We start from the raw sequence: 17,815 nt of genomic DNA on the forward strand, positions 1-17,815 counted from the left end.
TTGTGTGATTTTATTTATTTTCTTCCAGTGGCCAATACTGAAACCCACCCTGTTGCTGCTAATTAGACAGCATTCTCTGGGTGAGCATTTTCCAACAGGCCAGCTGTGGTTTAGCTTCATTAGCTGAAACTGAGCTTGGGCAAGGGTTTGGACAATAGTACTGGGAATCTATCACATATCCTTTTAAATATGTACTTTACCAAGAAGAGGCACATTTAATTGTGAGTTTGTCTTGAGAGTTTGACGAGAAGGATAACTGAATTGGGACAACAGAGTTGAAATAAAATATCTGAATGTTTTGTTGAGTTGGAAGAAATAGTAACAAGGAATAACAGTGCATTTCTGTTCATTTACCAAACTTGCTGGTGTTTGGAAGAAACTGTGTGCTCCAGGGTCCTCTCTCTCACTGCAGGGAGCTCTGCATGACCCCTGAAGTGTAAAGAATGACTGGGTCCTGCAGAGGGATTTAATGTCCTCCACTGTCACATGGCTACAGCTGCATGTGACACAGCAGAAGGGCACCCCTCACCTCCCCTGACTGTTACAGTAGAAGTGCCGCAGAGCAGTCACTAGGGGAGGAGAGGCGGTTCGTTCAATGTTCCTGTTTTTACTGCGTATTATGTAACCAACTCTGTGAAATGTGTGTCGTAAATGCTTTTGTAAGACCACCCACTGTTTACGCCTGACTGCGAAATTCTTCACACGATTCTACATGTAAAATCGGTGCGCACTCGGCCAGCAAACTCTATTGGTGTGTCTGAGGCCTTAATGATCCCTTCCTTGTGTCCTTTCAGAGACGAGGGGCGATCTCTTATGATAGTGAGAATCAAACGGCTCTCTACATTCGGATGCTCGGTACGTATGGTATGATATTCACTTGATTTTTCTCAATCCATATATATATTGAAACATATCATATGACCCTTTTCACCACCCATATGATTTAAGTAATGTTTTGATGCATGTTTGTTAATTAGTAGATAAGCAATAGCTCTATTGCTGTCCCATGTCTAATCTTGTAATGTACATCTATGGGTAATCTTACCCAGCAAGGTGGCTGGTAGCCTAGTGGTTAGAGCATTGGGCCAGTAACTGAAAGGTTGCTGGTTAGAATCCCCGAGCCGACAATGCTCTGTCGATGTGCCCTTGAGCAAGGCACTTAACCCTAATTGCTCCTGAAAGTTGCTCTGGACAAGAGCGTCTTCTAAAAATGTAAATATAAGGTCTAATAGTACTTTAGATATACTAAGAAAGGGTATGCGTTTCTGTTTTACGATCCTGTCTCTTATGAATACAGGATCTTTAACACGTACTCTTTCTTAGTCAGTATGGCTAACAGTTCTTAAGATGTTTTATATCACAGGCGAGGAATGTAAGATGTCTCCCAACTAGATAACTACCCAACTCTATCTAATATAACTGCAGAGTCTGTTTTGATCTAGTCTGAATAGAGAAGCCTGTCTCTCTATTCAGCTCACGGACACCAGTGTGAATACTAATGTGTCACAGCCATGCTTCCTCTTCAGCTGTGTCTGTGTTGCCTCAGCCCCCCAAAGGGCACCCTATCCCCTATGTTGTGCACTACTTTTGACCAGAGCCCTATGGGTCCCAGGAATAAGGAGTTATTTGAGACACAGTTCAGTCTCTGCAGGCCCAATGCTTTATTAAATGAAACATCTCTTTATTGCCAGTACCTTGAGGACCGTGTTTTCCCATTCCTTCTAGGAGATGTGAGAGTCAGAAGCCAAGTGGGGTTTGAACCGGAACCAAGAGGGTCCCATCCTTACTTGTATGTCGATTTCCGAACTTTGCACTGTAAGTATTAACCAAAAACTCCCATTCATTGTGTGACCACCACTTAAACCCCTTCTATCAATAAAGAAGCTGAACCATTTTACAACCCATGATGTGTTGCTTGTAACTCTTATGATTTGAAGTAACCCTGTATGATAACTTGACTTATGAATTAAATGGCAGATGTGAAGTGGACACTCAACAATCCCTCCTCTAAATGTAGGCACGATTCACATCCACATACTGTAGTGGATATGATTATATCATTTCAACTAATATGACATTTAAAACGGTCATGTGCTTGAATTAATGAAATTAAAGCATTTGATATTATTCACTTGTCAAATTGGATCTTCTGAAAAGGTCTGTGAAAAGACCATTGTACAAAGTCTCTCTAACAAATTGATCAATGGAAGCCATCCAGCTGGCTGTCCTATTGACATGATCATATGTGTTGTGTTTGCTGACTGTGTAAAACTTTCCAGCAATCAATATTGCATTTTAGAATGTTTTGGGACCATCGCCTATTAGACATTAGACATTAATCCTGGCTTTGTTTGTTAATGCCTTGATCTTTCCAAGAGTTTTCTAGAATGCAGGTTTGCTGCAAAAGGCCGTTTGAGGCTTGCTAGTCTGCCATGGTTGGTGAGTGTGCGTTGACAATGCAGTACTCCGGACTGGTGGGCTGCCAGCTGGCTGGAGAATGGGCTGCTGTGTCAGCAGCATGTCTGCACACTCGCACCTCTTTGCACTAGTCACAGTGGTGGGGGTGGCCACGGCATGGCGGGCTCAAATCCTCTCTTGTGTTTGTCCTCTGTCAATGCTACTCACTGTTTGAATTGACTTGGGACTCTTGACACTACCCACGTCTTTTCAAAACGTTTCACAGTTAACAGGTTATTTATTCTAACTTTCGTGGAATGCATCTGTTTTATATTGAGGTTATTACAATACAGTATTAACCCTAATGTTATTGACTTTTTTTACGTGTTTTTTTACTTTGTCCTGAATGATATGCTGTGCTCTGCTTTTAGTACAGAGTGTAGATTAGAGTTGTGTGCACATACGGAGAATGGAATTCTGTAATAGAACTGTTTGAAAACCTTTCAGTGTTCTAGAGCTCCAAAAGCCAACTGATTTCGTTTTTAAAAATATTTTTAAAATCATAACACCAACGCATGTGAAGTAGTTAGCTAGCCAACTGCAACTTTAAATATTACTTAGCTATGGGAAAAAAAGGTGGTAAGCGAACTTCTGGCGGTTGTGGAGAAGGACATCTCTTGAAAGCTACTTGAAAAATAATGCAACAAAGCATCATGTTACTCTTACCTGGAAATGAATTAAGCTGTTAGCTATATAAACTCTTCTTAGCTTTAGAGCAAAGTGAGTACATTTCAACCATAGCTAATCATCCTGTGCTTTTGTTTCCACAGCCCGACCCCAGTCTGCGGGGCCTGTGTCTGCCAGGAATGTCCGCAGGCTGCTGAGCTTTCAGCGGTACCTCCACTCGTCACGGTTCATCCGCGGCATCCCAGCCTCCAACCCACTAGGCTACATCCTTGATGATGACTACACAGGTCAAGCCAAGGTTAGTGGCAATCTATCCAGCACAATACTTCCTAAATATGTAAGTATTGTAGTATCACTGAGTAAAAATTGGTCAGGTGATAATTGTAAACCAATATAATTCTTCATGTATTTCAGTTAATGCTGGAGAAGGTTGGAAACTGGAACTTTGACATGTTCCTTTTTGATAGGCTTACAAACGGTAAGGTGGTTTCCTAGGTGATTGTTGCCCTCTACTGTTTAAGAATTGTAAATGCAATGCATGCCTGCTTTATTTTCTCACCCTGAAATGTATTGCTCTATTTTCATTTGGAAAATGTTCAATCACATAATAGTTTTCTATAAATGTGGGTGGAGAATGACGTGATTTTATTGTGGATGGTGTTTTGCTAGTCAGACTAAGTAGATGTGGCTAGAGTTCAGCTTTAGATTAAGGAGGACTATTACATCATGTGTCCCTTTATCTGTTATTACAAACTGCAGTGTTATTATGCATTTGTTGATTAATTGTTTCTGTTCTGCTTACTTACAGGGAACAGCCTCGTCAACCTGACCTTTCACTTATTCAACAGTTATGGGTTAATTGAGCTCTTTCAGTTGGACATGGTTAAACTTAGAAGATTTTTAGGTATTTAAATTAAATACACCGTATTGCACTGGGACATGGGTTTATTTAAACCAAATATTGTATACTTGAATGAAGTGGTAATGCATAGTTGAAACTCTCCCCAAGTGAAATGAATACGTAATGTTGTTGTTGTTGTTAGTCATGATTCAAGAGGACTACCGCAGCCTGAACCCCTACCACAATGCAGTCCACGCTGCGGACGTGACTCAGGCCATGTATTGTTACCTGCAGGAGCCCAAGGTGAGAGGAAATTACACTGTTAACCACTAACAAATAACTCATCTACAACTGAATGTCCTCAAAACAGATCAATACTCTTAAGCTTTTCACATTTCTTTTGAAATTGTGTTTATTTTTTGTAGTGTTTTATTTTGTAGAAAGATGTGTAGGTTTTTGTAAGTGCTGTAGCCTTCAAAATGTGTGGACCAAAAGAAGTATAACCTACAAGTACACCTGGAGAAGTTTGTTCCAACTTTACCTCTTCATGAGGAGTCTGAGGAGGGTTCTGTGTTTTGCAGCTTGCTGAGACGATGACTTCCTGTGATCTCCTGCTGGGTCTGCTGGCTGCTGCCACCCATGATCTGGACCATCCAGGTGTCAACCAGCCTTTCCTCATAAAAACAAACCATTATCTAGCAGCACTGTACAAGGTAAGGCTCTATACTGAAAATAGCCTCTGGGCTCAATGTTGACGCTTGTGGTGATAAAACCAATTTTCCAAACTGGGATCAATAACGTACTACTCCACTCCACGATAGTCGTCCTGTTCTTTTGACATACATATGCGCTGAGCTTGTCTGACGCTTTAAGCACACTGTTTATTAATTAAATAATTAAGACACACAAATGACTCAAGGAAGAGCCCGATGGTCACGCTGTGTTAGGCAATAATTGGGCTACACTGATAACTTGAGCTTGGTTCCCAAGTTTCTAAACCATACCAAACCGTCTTTGGTATACAGTAGCGTCGCAATAATATTTGAATAGAGGAAGTGTGATCATAATCATTAGGATATTTTAGCGATCCGCAGTAGACGTCCAAAATGCCCCCCAGCCTACAGCACTTGAGATGCGTTCTAAGGCCATGGATGAGAATGTGAACTTATCATTTCCAGCAAGGGTTACATTTTAAATAGGCACAATATTTTTTACTGATACATTTGGCAATATTCAATTCATACGCACAAAACATATAAACAAAGTCATTCACTGTGAACGTTGATACATGTAGGCCCTTCATATTTAGGCTATACACAGCACTATGTTCAATTTATGAAATCAGTTATTGTTTTCTTGCTCAAACCGTGAGCAACACACAGGGATGTTGATTCACACGGCACTAGTATTATCAGTGGACCTTGGAGTTTGCCAAAAAACAGTAGGTTATTCTGGTTGGAATTGTTACTCTCCTACCATGTACAAATTACTGACATGGCAGATTCGGCGGGACTAAAATAACAGATGTTTTGTGCACATAATTACATTACCCGACCAACCCCAGTAAAACTAATCCTGTCCGAATAGGGCTTAAGGCAAGGGCTGTTTCCTCGCCTCTGCTGCTACCCCTGCTGCATTGGTCTCAATCCCAATATGCTAATTTTGCTGTTATGCACATAGCAACATAGGGAAAGGCGCCAATTCTACAGCGCACTAAAGATTCTGTTTCAGAGCGGCGGGCAGCTACCATATCTAACCCGGAAGAAAGTGCATTTAAAAAATAATTATATTTGATTTAGATTGCACCATTATTTTGACATATACAATTGCAGTATCACATGTCTTAGAGTGATGGACTGTGCCATCCCTGTGGCCTCCGCAATTTATTAGACCACTCAGACGGGTGTCTTGTGCACCATGAAAAAATGTATTCATTGTGACTGCTCGACTAAAGAAATCTCGGCCGACCATCAGCCTATCGACCAAACAATCGACCAGTCGGCTAAATGTGGTTAGCCCTACTCTCTACTCATCATTATTTTAGTCTCTTTGATGGATAAGATGCTGATATAGTTGTCCATAAAATGTTGAATGACTTTAAAATACATGTTAATGGTTGGCATCAGACATCATCTAGCCCATGTACAATATAATTACCTCTTTAATACTCTGAGTATTTTCTGGGTTGTGTTTTCCATTGTAGAATAGCTCAGTTTTGGAGAATCACCACTGGAAGTCTGCTGTGGGCCTGCTCCGAGAGTCAGCACTCTTGTCCCACCTTCCCACTGAAGACAGGTCAGTTCAGAGACAGGGCATCTTCTATAACATTCTATACAGTGCCTTTGGACAGTATTCAGACCCTTTGGCTTTTTCCACATTTTTTTCCACATTTTGTTAGGTTACAGCCTTATTCTAAAATATTTTCCCCTCATCAATCTACACACAATACCCCATAATAACAAAGCAAAAACAGGTTTTTCGAAATGTTTGCTAATTTGATAAAAAATAAAAACCTGATATCTCATTTACATAAGTATTCAGAGCCTTTACTCAGTACTTTGTTGACGCACCTTTGGCAGCGATTAAAGCCTCAAGTCTTCTGGGGTATAACGCTACATGCTTGGACAAGCAATATGGCACCGACAGACATGGCAACACTGCTTCTTGCTCCTCAGCAATTTTGCAGTATTTTTCTTCTTACAATATTAGCATAGAACATTTTTACGTGTTATTACATAAAGCCGGAAATGTAAATGTAGTGACCCCTCTTGCACTGAGATGCAGTGCCTTAGACTGCTGCGCCACTCGGGAACCCAACAAGAACTGTTGGATATCAGAACGGTGGTAACTCACCAGCATTACGACCAGGAACATGACTTTCCCGAATTTGATTCTTTATTCGTAGCTCCCAGGGCAATAGAACTTATCCCAGACGCTGCTCCAAGACACCGCCAGCGGAGAGAGGTATTTGGAGTGGACTTCTAGTCAGACTCAGGAAGTGTGCACACCATCCACCGCTTCCGAGTGTATTTCTCTCTAATGTTCAGTCTCTGAACAATAAAGTAGATGTGCTCAGGGCGAGGATCTCCTTCCCGGGACACATCAGGAACTGTAACATACTCTGTTTAATGGAATCATGGCTCTCAGTATATACTGTCCCCGTCCATATAGTCAGCTGGGTTCTCAGTACATCGTGCAGACAGGAATAAAGAACTCTCCGGGAAGAAGAAAGGCGGCGGTGTATGTATCATGATTAACTACTCATGGTGTGATTGATAACATACAGAAACTCAAGTACTTTTGTTCACCTGACCTAGAGTACCTCACAATCAAATGCGATCGTATTACCTCCCAAGAGAATTCTCTTTGGTTATAGTCAGCCATGTATATTTTCCCTCAAGCCGATACCACGATGGCCCTCAAGGAACTACACTGGACTTTATGCAAAGACTTTATGCCGCATTTATTGTAGCTGGGGATTTTAACCAAGCAAATTTGAGGAGAGTGCTACCGAAGTTCTATCAACACATTGACTGTAGTACCTGCTCTGAAAAAACACTTGACCACTGCTACTCCCCCCTTTGAGATGCCTACAAGGCCCTTCCCCGCCCTCTCTTCGGAAAATCAGATGACGACTCCATTTTGCTCTTCCCTTCCTATAGGCAGAAACTCAAACAGGAAGTACTTGTGCTAAGGTCTATTTAACACTGGTCTGACCAATCGGAATGCATTTTGGGTAGCCTCTGAGAATAACTTTGACGTATACATGGACAAGGTGACTGAGTTCATCAGGAAGTGTATGGGGATGTTGTTCCCAATGTGACTATAAAAACCTATCCAAATCAGAAACCGTGGATAGATGGCAGCATTCGCGCAAAACTGAAAGTGTGAACCACCGCATTTAACCATGGCAAGGTGACTGGGAATATGATTGAATACAAACCATATAATTATTTCCTCCTTAAGGCAATCAATCAGGCAAAACGTCAGTATAGAGACGAAGTAGAGTCGAAAATCAACAGCTCAGACACGAGACGTATGTAGTAGGGTCTACAGACAATCACGGATTACAAAGGGGAAACCATCCACGTCACGGACACCGACGTCCTGCTCTTTTTCACCCTGAGGATAACACACTGCCAACGACGCAGCCCGCTCTGAAGGACTGTGGGCTCTCGTTCTCCATGGCCGATGTGAGTAAGACATTTAAGCGTTAACCCTCGCAAGGCTGTGGGCCCATCCCTAGCTGCATCCTCAGAGCATGCGCAGACCAGCTGGTTGGAGTGTTTACAGATATATTCAATCTCTCCCTATCCCAGTCTGCTGTCTCCACTTGCTTCAAGATGTCAACCATTGTTCCTGTACCCAAGAGAGCAAAGGTAACTGAACTAAATGACTATTGCCCCGTAGCACTCACTTCTGGCATCATGAAGTGCGTTGAGAGGCAAGTTAAGCATCATATCACCTCTACCTTACCTGACACTCTAGTCCCAGTTTGCTTACCGTGCCAATAGATCCACAGATGATGCAATCACCATTGCACTGCACACTGCCCTATCCCATCTGGAGGAATACCTATGTAAGAATGCTGTTCCTTGACTATAGCTCAGCCTTCAACACCATAGTACCCTCCAAGCTCATCATTACGCTCGGGGCCCTGGGCCTGAACCCTGCCCCAAGTAACTGGGTCTTGGACAACTCCACTTTGCTGATCCTCAACACTGGGGCCCCACAAAGGTGCGTGCTCAGCCCCCTCCTGTAGTCCCTGTTCACCCATGACAGTGTGGCCATGCACGCCTCTAAATCAATAATCAAGTTTGCAGACACAACAGTAGTAGGCCTGATTACCAACAATGATGAGACAGCCTACAGGGAGGAGGTGAAGGCTCTGGAAAATAACCTCTCAACATCAACAAAACAAAGGAGCTGATAGTGGATTTCAGGAAACAGCAGAGGGAGCACATCCCTATCCACATCGACGGGACCGAAGCGGAGAAGTTCCTCAGCGTACACATCGCTAACAATCAGAAATGGTCCACCCATACATACAGTTTGTTGAAGAAGGCGCTACAGCCCCTATTTAACGTCAAGAGGCTGAAGAAATGTGGCTTGTCACCTAAAACCCTCACAAACTTTTACAGATGCACAATTGAGAGCATCCTGTTGGGCTGTATCATCGCCTGGAACGGCAACTGCATCGCCAGCAACCTGCAGCGCTCTCTAGAGGGTGGTTTGGTAAGCCTAACGCCTCACCAGTGGCACACTGCCTGCCCTCCAGGACACCTACAGCACCCGATGTCACAGGAAGGCCAAAAGGATCATCAAGGACATCAACCGCTCGTGCCACAGCCTGTACACCTTCTTATCATCCAGAAGGCGAGGTCAGTACAGGTGCATCAAAGCTTGGACCAAGAGATTGAAAAACAGCTTCTATCGCAAGGCCATCAGACTGTTAAATAGCCAACACAAGCCGGCTTCCACCCGGTTACTCAACCCTGCACCTTTGAGGCAACTGCCCTATATACATGAAATCACTGGCCATGTTAATAATGGAACACTCGTCACTTTAATAATGTTTACATACTGCTTTACTCATCTCATGTGTATATATTGTATTATATTCTACTGTATTTTAGTCCAATGCCACCCCGACATGGCTCATCCTAATATTTCTATATATATTCTATATATATTCTATATATTTATATATATTTCAATTCCATTAATTTACTTTTAGATTTGTGTGTATTGTTGTGAATTGTTAGATAATACTGCAATGTTGCAGCTTGGAACCCAAGAATATCTCTACACTCGCAATAACATCACCTAAATACAGTACCAACCAAAAGTTTGAACACCTACTCATTCAAGGGTTTTTCTTTTCTTTTTACTATTTTCTACATGGTAGAATGATAGTGAAGACATCAAAACTATGAAATAACACATATGGAATCATGTAGTAACCAAAAAAGTGTTAAACAAATCAAAATATATTTTATATTTGATATTCTTCAAAGTAGCCACCCTTTGCCTTGATGACAGCTTTGCACACTCTTGGCTTTCTCTAAACCAGCTTCATGAGGTAGTCACCTGGAATGCATTTAAATTAACAGGTGTGCCTTGTTAAAAGGTAATTTGTGGAAATTATTTTCTTAAGGCGTTTGAGAAAATCAGTTGTGTTGTGACAAGGTAGGGGTGGTATACAGAAGATCACATTATTTGGTAAAAGACCAATCGGTTTGACAACATCCGGTGAAATGGCAGAGCGCAAAATTCAAATTGAATTACTATAAATATGAAACTTTCATGAAATCACACATGCAATGCACCAAATTAAAACTACACTTGTTAATCGGCAGTGTCAGATTTAAAAAAGGCTTTACGGCGAAAGCAAACTGCTATTATCTGAGGACAGTACTCCATCAAACAAAGACAGGCAATCAAAATTCAACCTGCCAGGCGTGACACAAAACTCAGAATTAAAGATAGAATTCATGCCTTACCTTTGATGAGCTTCTTCTGTTGGCACTCCATTATGTCCCATAAACATCACAAATGGTCCTTTTGTTCGATTAATTCCGTCGTTATATATCCAAAATGTCAATTTATTTGGCGCGTTTGATCCAGAATAACACCGGTTCCAACTCGCGCTACATGACTAGAAAATCTCACATAAATTACCTGTAATCTTTGTCCAAATATTTCAAACAACTTTCGTAAGACAACTGTAGGTATTCCTTAACATAAATAATCAATAACATTTAAGACGGGATAAACTGTGTTCAATACCGGACGAAAACAAAGAAGGCATGTTCCAAGTCGTGCGCACAAAATTATTAGAGTGCACCTGGAGTGACACAGGAAAATAACAGGGCTACTTCATTTCTCTAAAGAAAAACATCAACCAATTTCTAAAGACTGTTGACATCTAGTGGAAGCTATAGGAACTGCAAGCATATTTCTATTAAAACGGCCTTGCCATAGAAAACCAATGGAAAACAGATTGACCTCCAAATGTTTTCCCAAGATGGATTGTGCACGGGATTTCGCCTGCCAAATCAGTTCTGTTATACTCACTTTATTCAAACAGTTTTAGAAACGCTAGACTGTCTTCTATCCAAATCTACCAATTGTATGTATATCTGTGAAAATAGCTGAAATAAATCATTCTCTAAACTATTATTTTGACATTTCACATTCTTAAAATGAAGTGGTGATCCTAAGACAGGGCATTTTTACTAGGATTAAATATCAGGAATAAGGAAAAACTGAGTTTTTAAATGTATTTGGCTAAGGTGTAAATAAACTTCAGACTTCAACTGTATTTTCATCAATGTGTCAAGAGATGTTGTATTAAAACACTTGAGTCTCTCCCTTGATCCTGGGTCCTGGCAGTGTTGTGCAGACTCAGGACAACTGAGCTTGGGAGAAATACGTAGATTTAAAGACGAGTCCGTAATTTGCCTTCTAATGATCATGATCTTTTCTTCAAATTAGTAAATAAATGTATCACTGCTGAAGTGAAAGCCATCCTCTCTTGGGGAATGCTGCTTTTTAGTTAGCTTTGCGACAGTATCAAAAATACATTTTGGATTGTTCTTATTTTCCTCAATTAAGTTGGAAAAATAGGATGATTGAGCAGCAGTGAGGGCTCTTCGATACTGGACGGTACTGTCTTTCCAAGCTAGTCGGAAGTCTTCCAGTTTGGTGTCTTGCCATTTCCGTTCCAATTTTCTGGAAGCTTGCTTCAGGGCTCGGGTATTTTCTGTATACCATGGAGCTAGTTTCTTATGACAAATGTTTTTAGGGGTGCGACAGCATCTAGGGTATTATGCAAGGTTAAACGTCCTTGGGTAGGTGGAGGGAGTCTGGAAGGGCATCTAGGAATCTTTGGGTTGTCTGAGAATTTATAGCACAGCTGTTGATGATCCTTGGTTGGGGTCTGAGCAGATTATTTGTTGCAATTGCAAACGTAATAAAATGGTGGCCCGATAGTCCAGGATTATGAGGAAAACATTAAGATCCACAATATTTAGTCCACGGGACAAAACTAGGTATGGCTGTGGCAGTGAGTAGGTCGGAGACATGTTGGACAACCCACTGAGTCGATGATGGCTCCAAAAGCCTTTTGGAGTGGGTCTGTGGGACTTTTCCATGTGAATATTAAAGTCAACAAAAATGTGAATATCTGCCATGACTACAAGATCCGATAAGAATTCAGAGAACTCTGCGAGGAACGCTGTATACGACCCAGGAGGCCTGTAAACAGTAGCTATAAAAAGTGATTGAGTAGGCTGCATAGATTTCATGACTAGAAGCTCAAAAGATGAAAATGCAGTCGTTTTTTTTTTTGGTAAATTGAAATTTGCTATCGTAATGTTAGCAACACCTCCACCTTTGCGGGATGCGCGGGGAATATGGTCACTAGTGTAACCAGGAGGAGAGGCCGCATTTACCACAGTAAATTCATCAGGTTTAAGCCATGTTTCAGTCAGGCCAATCACATCAAGATTATGATCAGTCATTAGTTCATTGACTTTAACTGCCTTGGAAGTGAAGGATCTAACATTAAGTAGCCCTATTTTGAGATGTGAGATATCACAATCTCTTTCAATAATGACAGGAATGGAGGGGGTCTTTATTCCAGTGAGATTGCTAAGGCGAACACCGCCATGTTTAGTTTTGCCCAACCTAAATAGAGGCACAGCCACGGTCTCAATGGGGATAGCTGAGCTGACTACACTGACTGTGCTAGTGGCAGACTCCACTAAGCTGACAGGCTTACAGCCTGCTGCCTGGCCTGCACCCTATCTCATTAATACAAGTAACAGACACATCTCAACATCAACTGTTCAGAGGAGGCCGCTTGAATCAGGCCTTCATGGTTGAATTTCTGCAAAGAAACCACTACTAAAGGACACCAATAAAACCACTTGCTTTGGCCAAGAAACACGAGCAATGGACATTGAACCTGTCATCCAGGCAAAGGGAAGCTACTTTGAAGAGTTTAAAATATATTTTGATTTGTTGAATACTTTTGTGTTATTTCATAGTTTTGATGTCTTCACTATTATTCTACAATGTAGAAAATAGTCAAAATAAAGAAAAATCATTGTATGAGTAGGTGTGTCCAAACTTTTGACTGGTACTGTATGTGTACGTGACCAATAAAATTGCATTTGATTTATTTGGGAATTTATCCCATTTTTCTCTGCAGATCCTCAAGGTTTGTCAGGTTAAATGGGGAACGTTGCTGCACAGCAATTTTCAGGTCTCTCCAGAGATGTTCGAGTCCGGGACATTCCGAGACTTGTCCCGAAGCCACTCCTGCAATGTCTTGGCTGTGTGCTTAGAGTTGTTGTCCTGTTGGAAGGTGAACCTTTGCTCCAATCTGAGGTCCTGACCTCTCTGGAGCAGGTTTTCATCAATGATCTCTGGACTTTGCTCTGTTCATCTTTCCCTCGATCCTGACTAGTCTCCCAGTCCCTGTTGCTGAAAATCATCCCCACCGAATGATGCTGACACCACCATGCTTCACCGTAGGGATGGTGCCAGGTTTCCTCCAGATGTGACACATGGTAATTCAAGCTCAAGAGTTCAATCTTCTTCAGACCAGAGAATATTGTGTCTCATGGTCTGAGAGTCTTTAGGTGCCTTTTGGCAAACTCCATGTGGGCTGTCATGTGCTTTTTACTGAGGAGTGGCTTACATCTGGTCACTACCATAAAGCCCTGATTGGTGGAGTGCTGCAGAGATGGTTGTCCTTCTGGAAGATTATCCCATCTCCACAGAGGAACTCTAGAGCTCTGTCAGAGTGGCCATCAGGTTCTTGGTCACCTCCCTGACCAAGGCCCTTCTCCCCCGATTGCTCAGTTTGGACGGGCGGCCAGCTCTAGGAATAGTTTGTGTTTCCGAACTTCTTCCATTTAAGAATGATGGAGGCCACTTCGTTCTTGCGGACCCACGGTCCTGTATCTGAGGTCTATGGACAATTCTTTCTTGGCTTGGTTTTTCCTCTGACATGCACTGTCAACTGTGGGACCTTATCAAGACAGCTATGTGCTTTTCCAAAGTATTTCTAATCAATTGAATTTACCACAGGTGGACTCCAATCAAGTTGTAGAAACATCTCAAGGATGATCAATGGAAACAGAATGCACCTGAGCTTAATTTTGAGTGTCATAGCAAAGGGTCTGAATACTTATGTAAAAGGTATTTTTGTTTTTACTTTTAATACATTTGGAAAAGTTTCTAAAAACCTGTTTTCGAGAAACCTGTTTTTCCGAAAGCACTGTATATATTGCACCTGTAGGAGAGATGTTTTTGTTTTGTTACTGGAGAAGGAGAATGACAGGACATCCTCTGTGACTCTGGATTTTTTTTGTTGCATGCCATGAAAACATTTTGATTGGATTAGGATCTTTATGTAACGCGGTTGATTTTTGTTTTATCAGATCCATGTGATTACTGCTAGCATAGACTTATTGTTGTGTTTGGTACTTCTTGCAGCAGTTCATTTGCCACAACTTGGTAGAAAAATATGAATAGGTTTAAGTCCTTGGAGTTTTTCATCATGTTTTCTTTCACTTTATTACATTGATTTTATCTAGTGAGGTATATTAGTGAAGAGCTAGGGTTCTTTCCGAAGTATAATTTCATCCATTCATTAGGCATAACCCTTGTTCGCTGTCAGATCTCGTCTATATTTAACTACATCTACATCCACTAAGAAATTTAGTTCATGAAATACTAACTATGGAGTCCCCCGATTTTAGCTCATTTAAATGCATCTTCAGACTTCAGTGTAATCACCCATTGCCATTGTAACATTGCAGTATAAAAAGGCTTTACCTTTTATGTTTATGAAAATGACTCGGCTTCATTAGTATGTGCTAATGAATATTGATTGGATGCTGTTGTCATTTAGATTGAACATGGAGGAGCGGCTTGGATCCCTGATTCTGGCCACGGACATCAGCAGGCAGAATAACTATCTGTCAGAGTTCAGGACACACTTGGACAAGAGAGACCTCTGCCTCACTAACGGAAGACATCGTCACTTTATCCTTCAGGTGAGCAATGTGTGCCAAATAACAAAAAGAGCATTCATAACTGTGTTATCCATCACCCTTTTCCACTGGTGTGGCATTGAGATCCTCTCAGAGGCAATGAAGTGTTGCTAAAAGTGAATCGTCCACGCGGTTGAGGCTGATGGAGGAAAGGGAGCGAGCGAGACAGACTGAGCGATATGTTGTCCTTTTCCTGAGTCTCCGCTCTGTTTTCCCCATTGACCCTGTAAAGATAGCTCTGAAGTGTGCGGACATCTGCAACCCCTGCCGACCGTGGAAACTCAGCAAACTGTGGAGCGAGAAAGTGACAGAGGAGTTCTTCCATCAAGGTACTATATCATGAAACCCTGTACTGGGCTAATCCCATTTAATATTAATCCAGGTGTTTATTAAGAGTGCACCTATGTGTGACCGTATGGTTTATATAATGAGTATTAACCAATACTTCTTTTCATCAGGTGACATTGAGAGGAAACATCATCTTGAAGTAACCCCACTCTGTGACAGGCAATCCAACTCAGTTGCCAATATACAGATCGGTAAAGTTACCCCTCTTAATCTAAGTCCACTATAAGCATATGATTAATTTAGATTTGATTATGATTTGGTTTCCTGTCCAGGGGGTGTACGTCAAGCTGACTCACGCTACAGAAACAATAGATCTTCCTGCCCTCTGGGCCATTCTGGCTCGGACAAGGCTATTTACTGTACTTGTAATGATTTAAAATGTGTCCTACTTAATATTTGTACATTTGCTTGTGGTTGGGTTTTTCTCCTCCTGACTTTAGCAGCATTTTGTGATTTATTAGTCAGAACTTGCTCTGAATGAGACATGTCTCCTTCCCCTGCAGGCTTTATGACGTATGTGGTGGAGCCTCTGTTTGTGGAATGGTCACGCTTCTCCGACACACGGCTGTCCCAGACCATGATGGGCCACCTGAGCCTGAACAAGCAAGGCTGGAAGGAGGGTAGAGACAAGCAGGAGGCTAACACTAGTAGGGCCTCAGAGGAACAGAGGACTTCTGCTGCCAAGGACTCAAACTCCAAAGAATTACCTCAGGGAAGTAAACTGTCATGACTCGCCAAGAAAGTGAAGCGTCAGGAAGCGAAGAGAATCTCCTCACCGGACAAAAACTACATTACCCATCACTCCCCACACCACAGCACCTCAGCCACATGCTCCCCATCTAGGTTAACCACTGTTTTTGTTTTTCACATAATTTAACTTAATTTATTGCATTTGGACCCTTTACTTTAACAACATAGAGCAATACATAGATACCTCATGTTGCTTCTGCTGTATTTTTTTCCATTTTCTTTTCATATTTTATTTATTTTTAGCGTAGTTCTGCTCTGACATCCCTAATTTGACATGCCACCCATTGAATAGAGACCTGAAGGGAATTATTTAAAAATACCCTTCTGATTATAGTGCCATCTGCAAAAAAATTGTTTTAATGTTTTTAAAGTGAGGAAACCTTGTATTCAGAGAGAGGTTCATGTTGAGTGATTGAGACCAGCTTCTGTGGGTTTCTCTATTTCAGACTTAGTAATACTTCCTCGTACAATAAATAATGTGAAGAGCCCACTTCACTGCTGCCTCTTTACAAGCATCTACTTTGTGTTGTATTTTACAAATTAAACATTGGTTCTGTAAAAAAAAAAAAAAAAAAAAAAAAGTACATACTGTATGTGAATAACCACTCACATGAAATAGTTGTCCTGTACACACTGAACAAACATCTGATTGCAGATCAACACACCAAATGCCCTGAAACGACTGTTTTGGTCCGTTTGTTGCTACTTGCACTGTGAACTATAACATGTCTTATGACCCAAGACTCGGTCAGCTCAGAGACTAATTGTGTGAAAAAAAAGTATATTGGATGTGGTATGAAATCAATTTCTTTCTTTACCTATATGGTGTTGGGGATTTAACCATAGTCTGATGTTTTGTTAGGGGGGGGGAAAGGGGGCATGCGTGTGGCCTTAACCATAGAAATAGAATATAGATTCTATTTCTATGACCTTAACATTCTTTCAACACTTGAATAACCACTCTTCCATATTAGTAACGGATGACCAGAGTTACGTGTGTTGAAGGTATAAACAGCATGACTACTTATTAAGAGAAATTGGGAGGTCTGCTTCTGGTAGAGCTGCGCCATGACATACAATGCTATTTTAGAGAGTTGAAGCCCTTTCTAAAATGCAAACAGGCAACATTTAAGACTGGCAACGGATGCCTTTTAAGCTATGCACAAAACTAAGTGACCAAACCAGTTGTTTTTTAATAAGGTGGATCATGTATTCTCAATGCATTGTCCGACTGTTTGCCTCTGATGTGGAAGGAAATTACTAGGCATTAGTAGATTGGTCAGTGACTCAGTCAACATGAAACATTCCATATTTAATTTATTTTTGGTATTGTTTTTTTGATTCTATACACGGCACGATCGTGTCTCTGGTTGGACGTTCAGTACATTGAATGAAAACCGGTGCTTTTCATTATGGCAAAAAAAAAATGTATTTTCTGGTAACTGAAAGACTGTTTGATATAACTGTTTACCATTTTGATGTAAGACGTTTTTGGCTAGAAACTTGCGTGGCAAACTATTTTGTGAAAAGCTTTGCCAAATTGATATTTTGATACTTGCCAGTTGCAGTTACATTTTCATTAAAACAACTTGTCACACGTGCTTGCTTTCTTTTCCTCTCTTTTAAGCAGTCTCAGTCGTTCTTTACAGTTCTACAAATAATGTTATATTCTCTGTGGTGTTTTGCAAATTCGAGAAAATATTTGTTTTATTAAAGATGTTGG

General features: G+C 41.2%; 1 protein-coding gene across 8 annotated transcripts in view; it reads left to right on the forward strand.

Moving 5' to 3' along the window:
• Positions 1 to 17,693, forward strand: part of LOC124009268 (high affinity cAMP-specific 3',5'-cyclic phosphodiesterase 7A-like) — a 50,729-nt gene extending 33,036 nt beyond the window's left edge. For 2 of the 8 annotated variants that reach the window (XM_046320887.1, XM_046320892.1), the window contains exons 2-13: positions 795 to 864; positions 1,726 to 1,815; positions 3,228 to 3,382; positions 3,499 to 3,562; positions 3,893 to 3,988; positions 4,128 to 4,228; positions 4,507 to 4,638; positions 6,129 to 6,220; positions 14,853 to 14,997; positions 15,227 to 15,323; positions 15,453 to 15,533; positions 15,846 to 17,693. In XM_046320887.1, the coding sequence (XP_046176843.1) occupies positions 795 to 864; positions 1,726 to 1,815; positions 3,228 to 3,382; positions 3,499 to 3,562; positions 3,893 to 3,988; positions 4,128 to 4,228; positions 4,507 to 4,638; positions 6,129 to 6,220; positions 14,853 to 14,997; positions 15,227 to 15,323; positions 15,453 to 15,533; positions 15,846 to 16,072 (1,350 nt within the window). In that variant the 3' untranslated portion in view covers positions 16,073 to 17,693. The remainder of the gene's footprint in view (positions 1 to 794; positions 865 to 1,725; positions 1,816 to 3,227; positions 3,383 to 3,498; positions 3,563 to 3,892; positions 3,989 to 4,127; positions 4,229 to 4,506; positions 4,639 to 6,128; positions 6,221 to 14,852; positions 14,998 to 15,226; positions 15,324 to 15,452; positions 15,534 to 15,845) is intronic. The other 6 variants (XM_046320888.1, XM_046320893.1, XM_046320889.1 and 3 more) reach the window with 3 other exon arrangements.
• Positions 17,694 to 17,815: the final 122 nt, after the last annotated feature.

This window comes from Oncorhynchus gorbuscha, linkage group LG22, assembly GCF_021184085.1.
Source record: "Oncorhynchus gorbuscha isolate QuinsamMale2020 ecotype Even-year linkage group LG22, OgorEven_v1.0, whole genome shotgun sequence".
In the NCBI taxonomy this organism is placed as follows: Eukaryota; Metazoa; Chordata; class Actinopteri; order Salmoniformes; family Salmonidae; genus Oncorhynchus; species Oncorhynchus gorbuscha.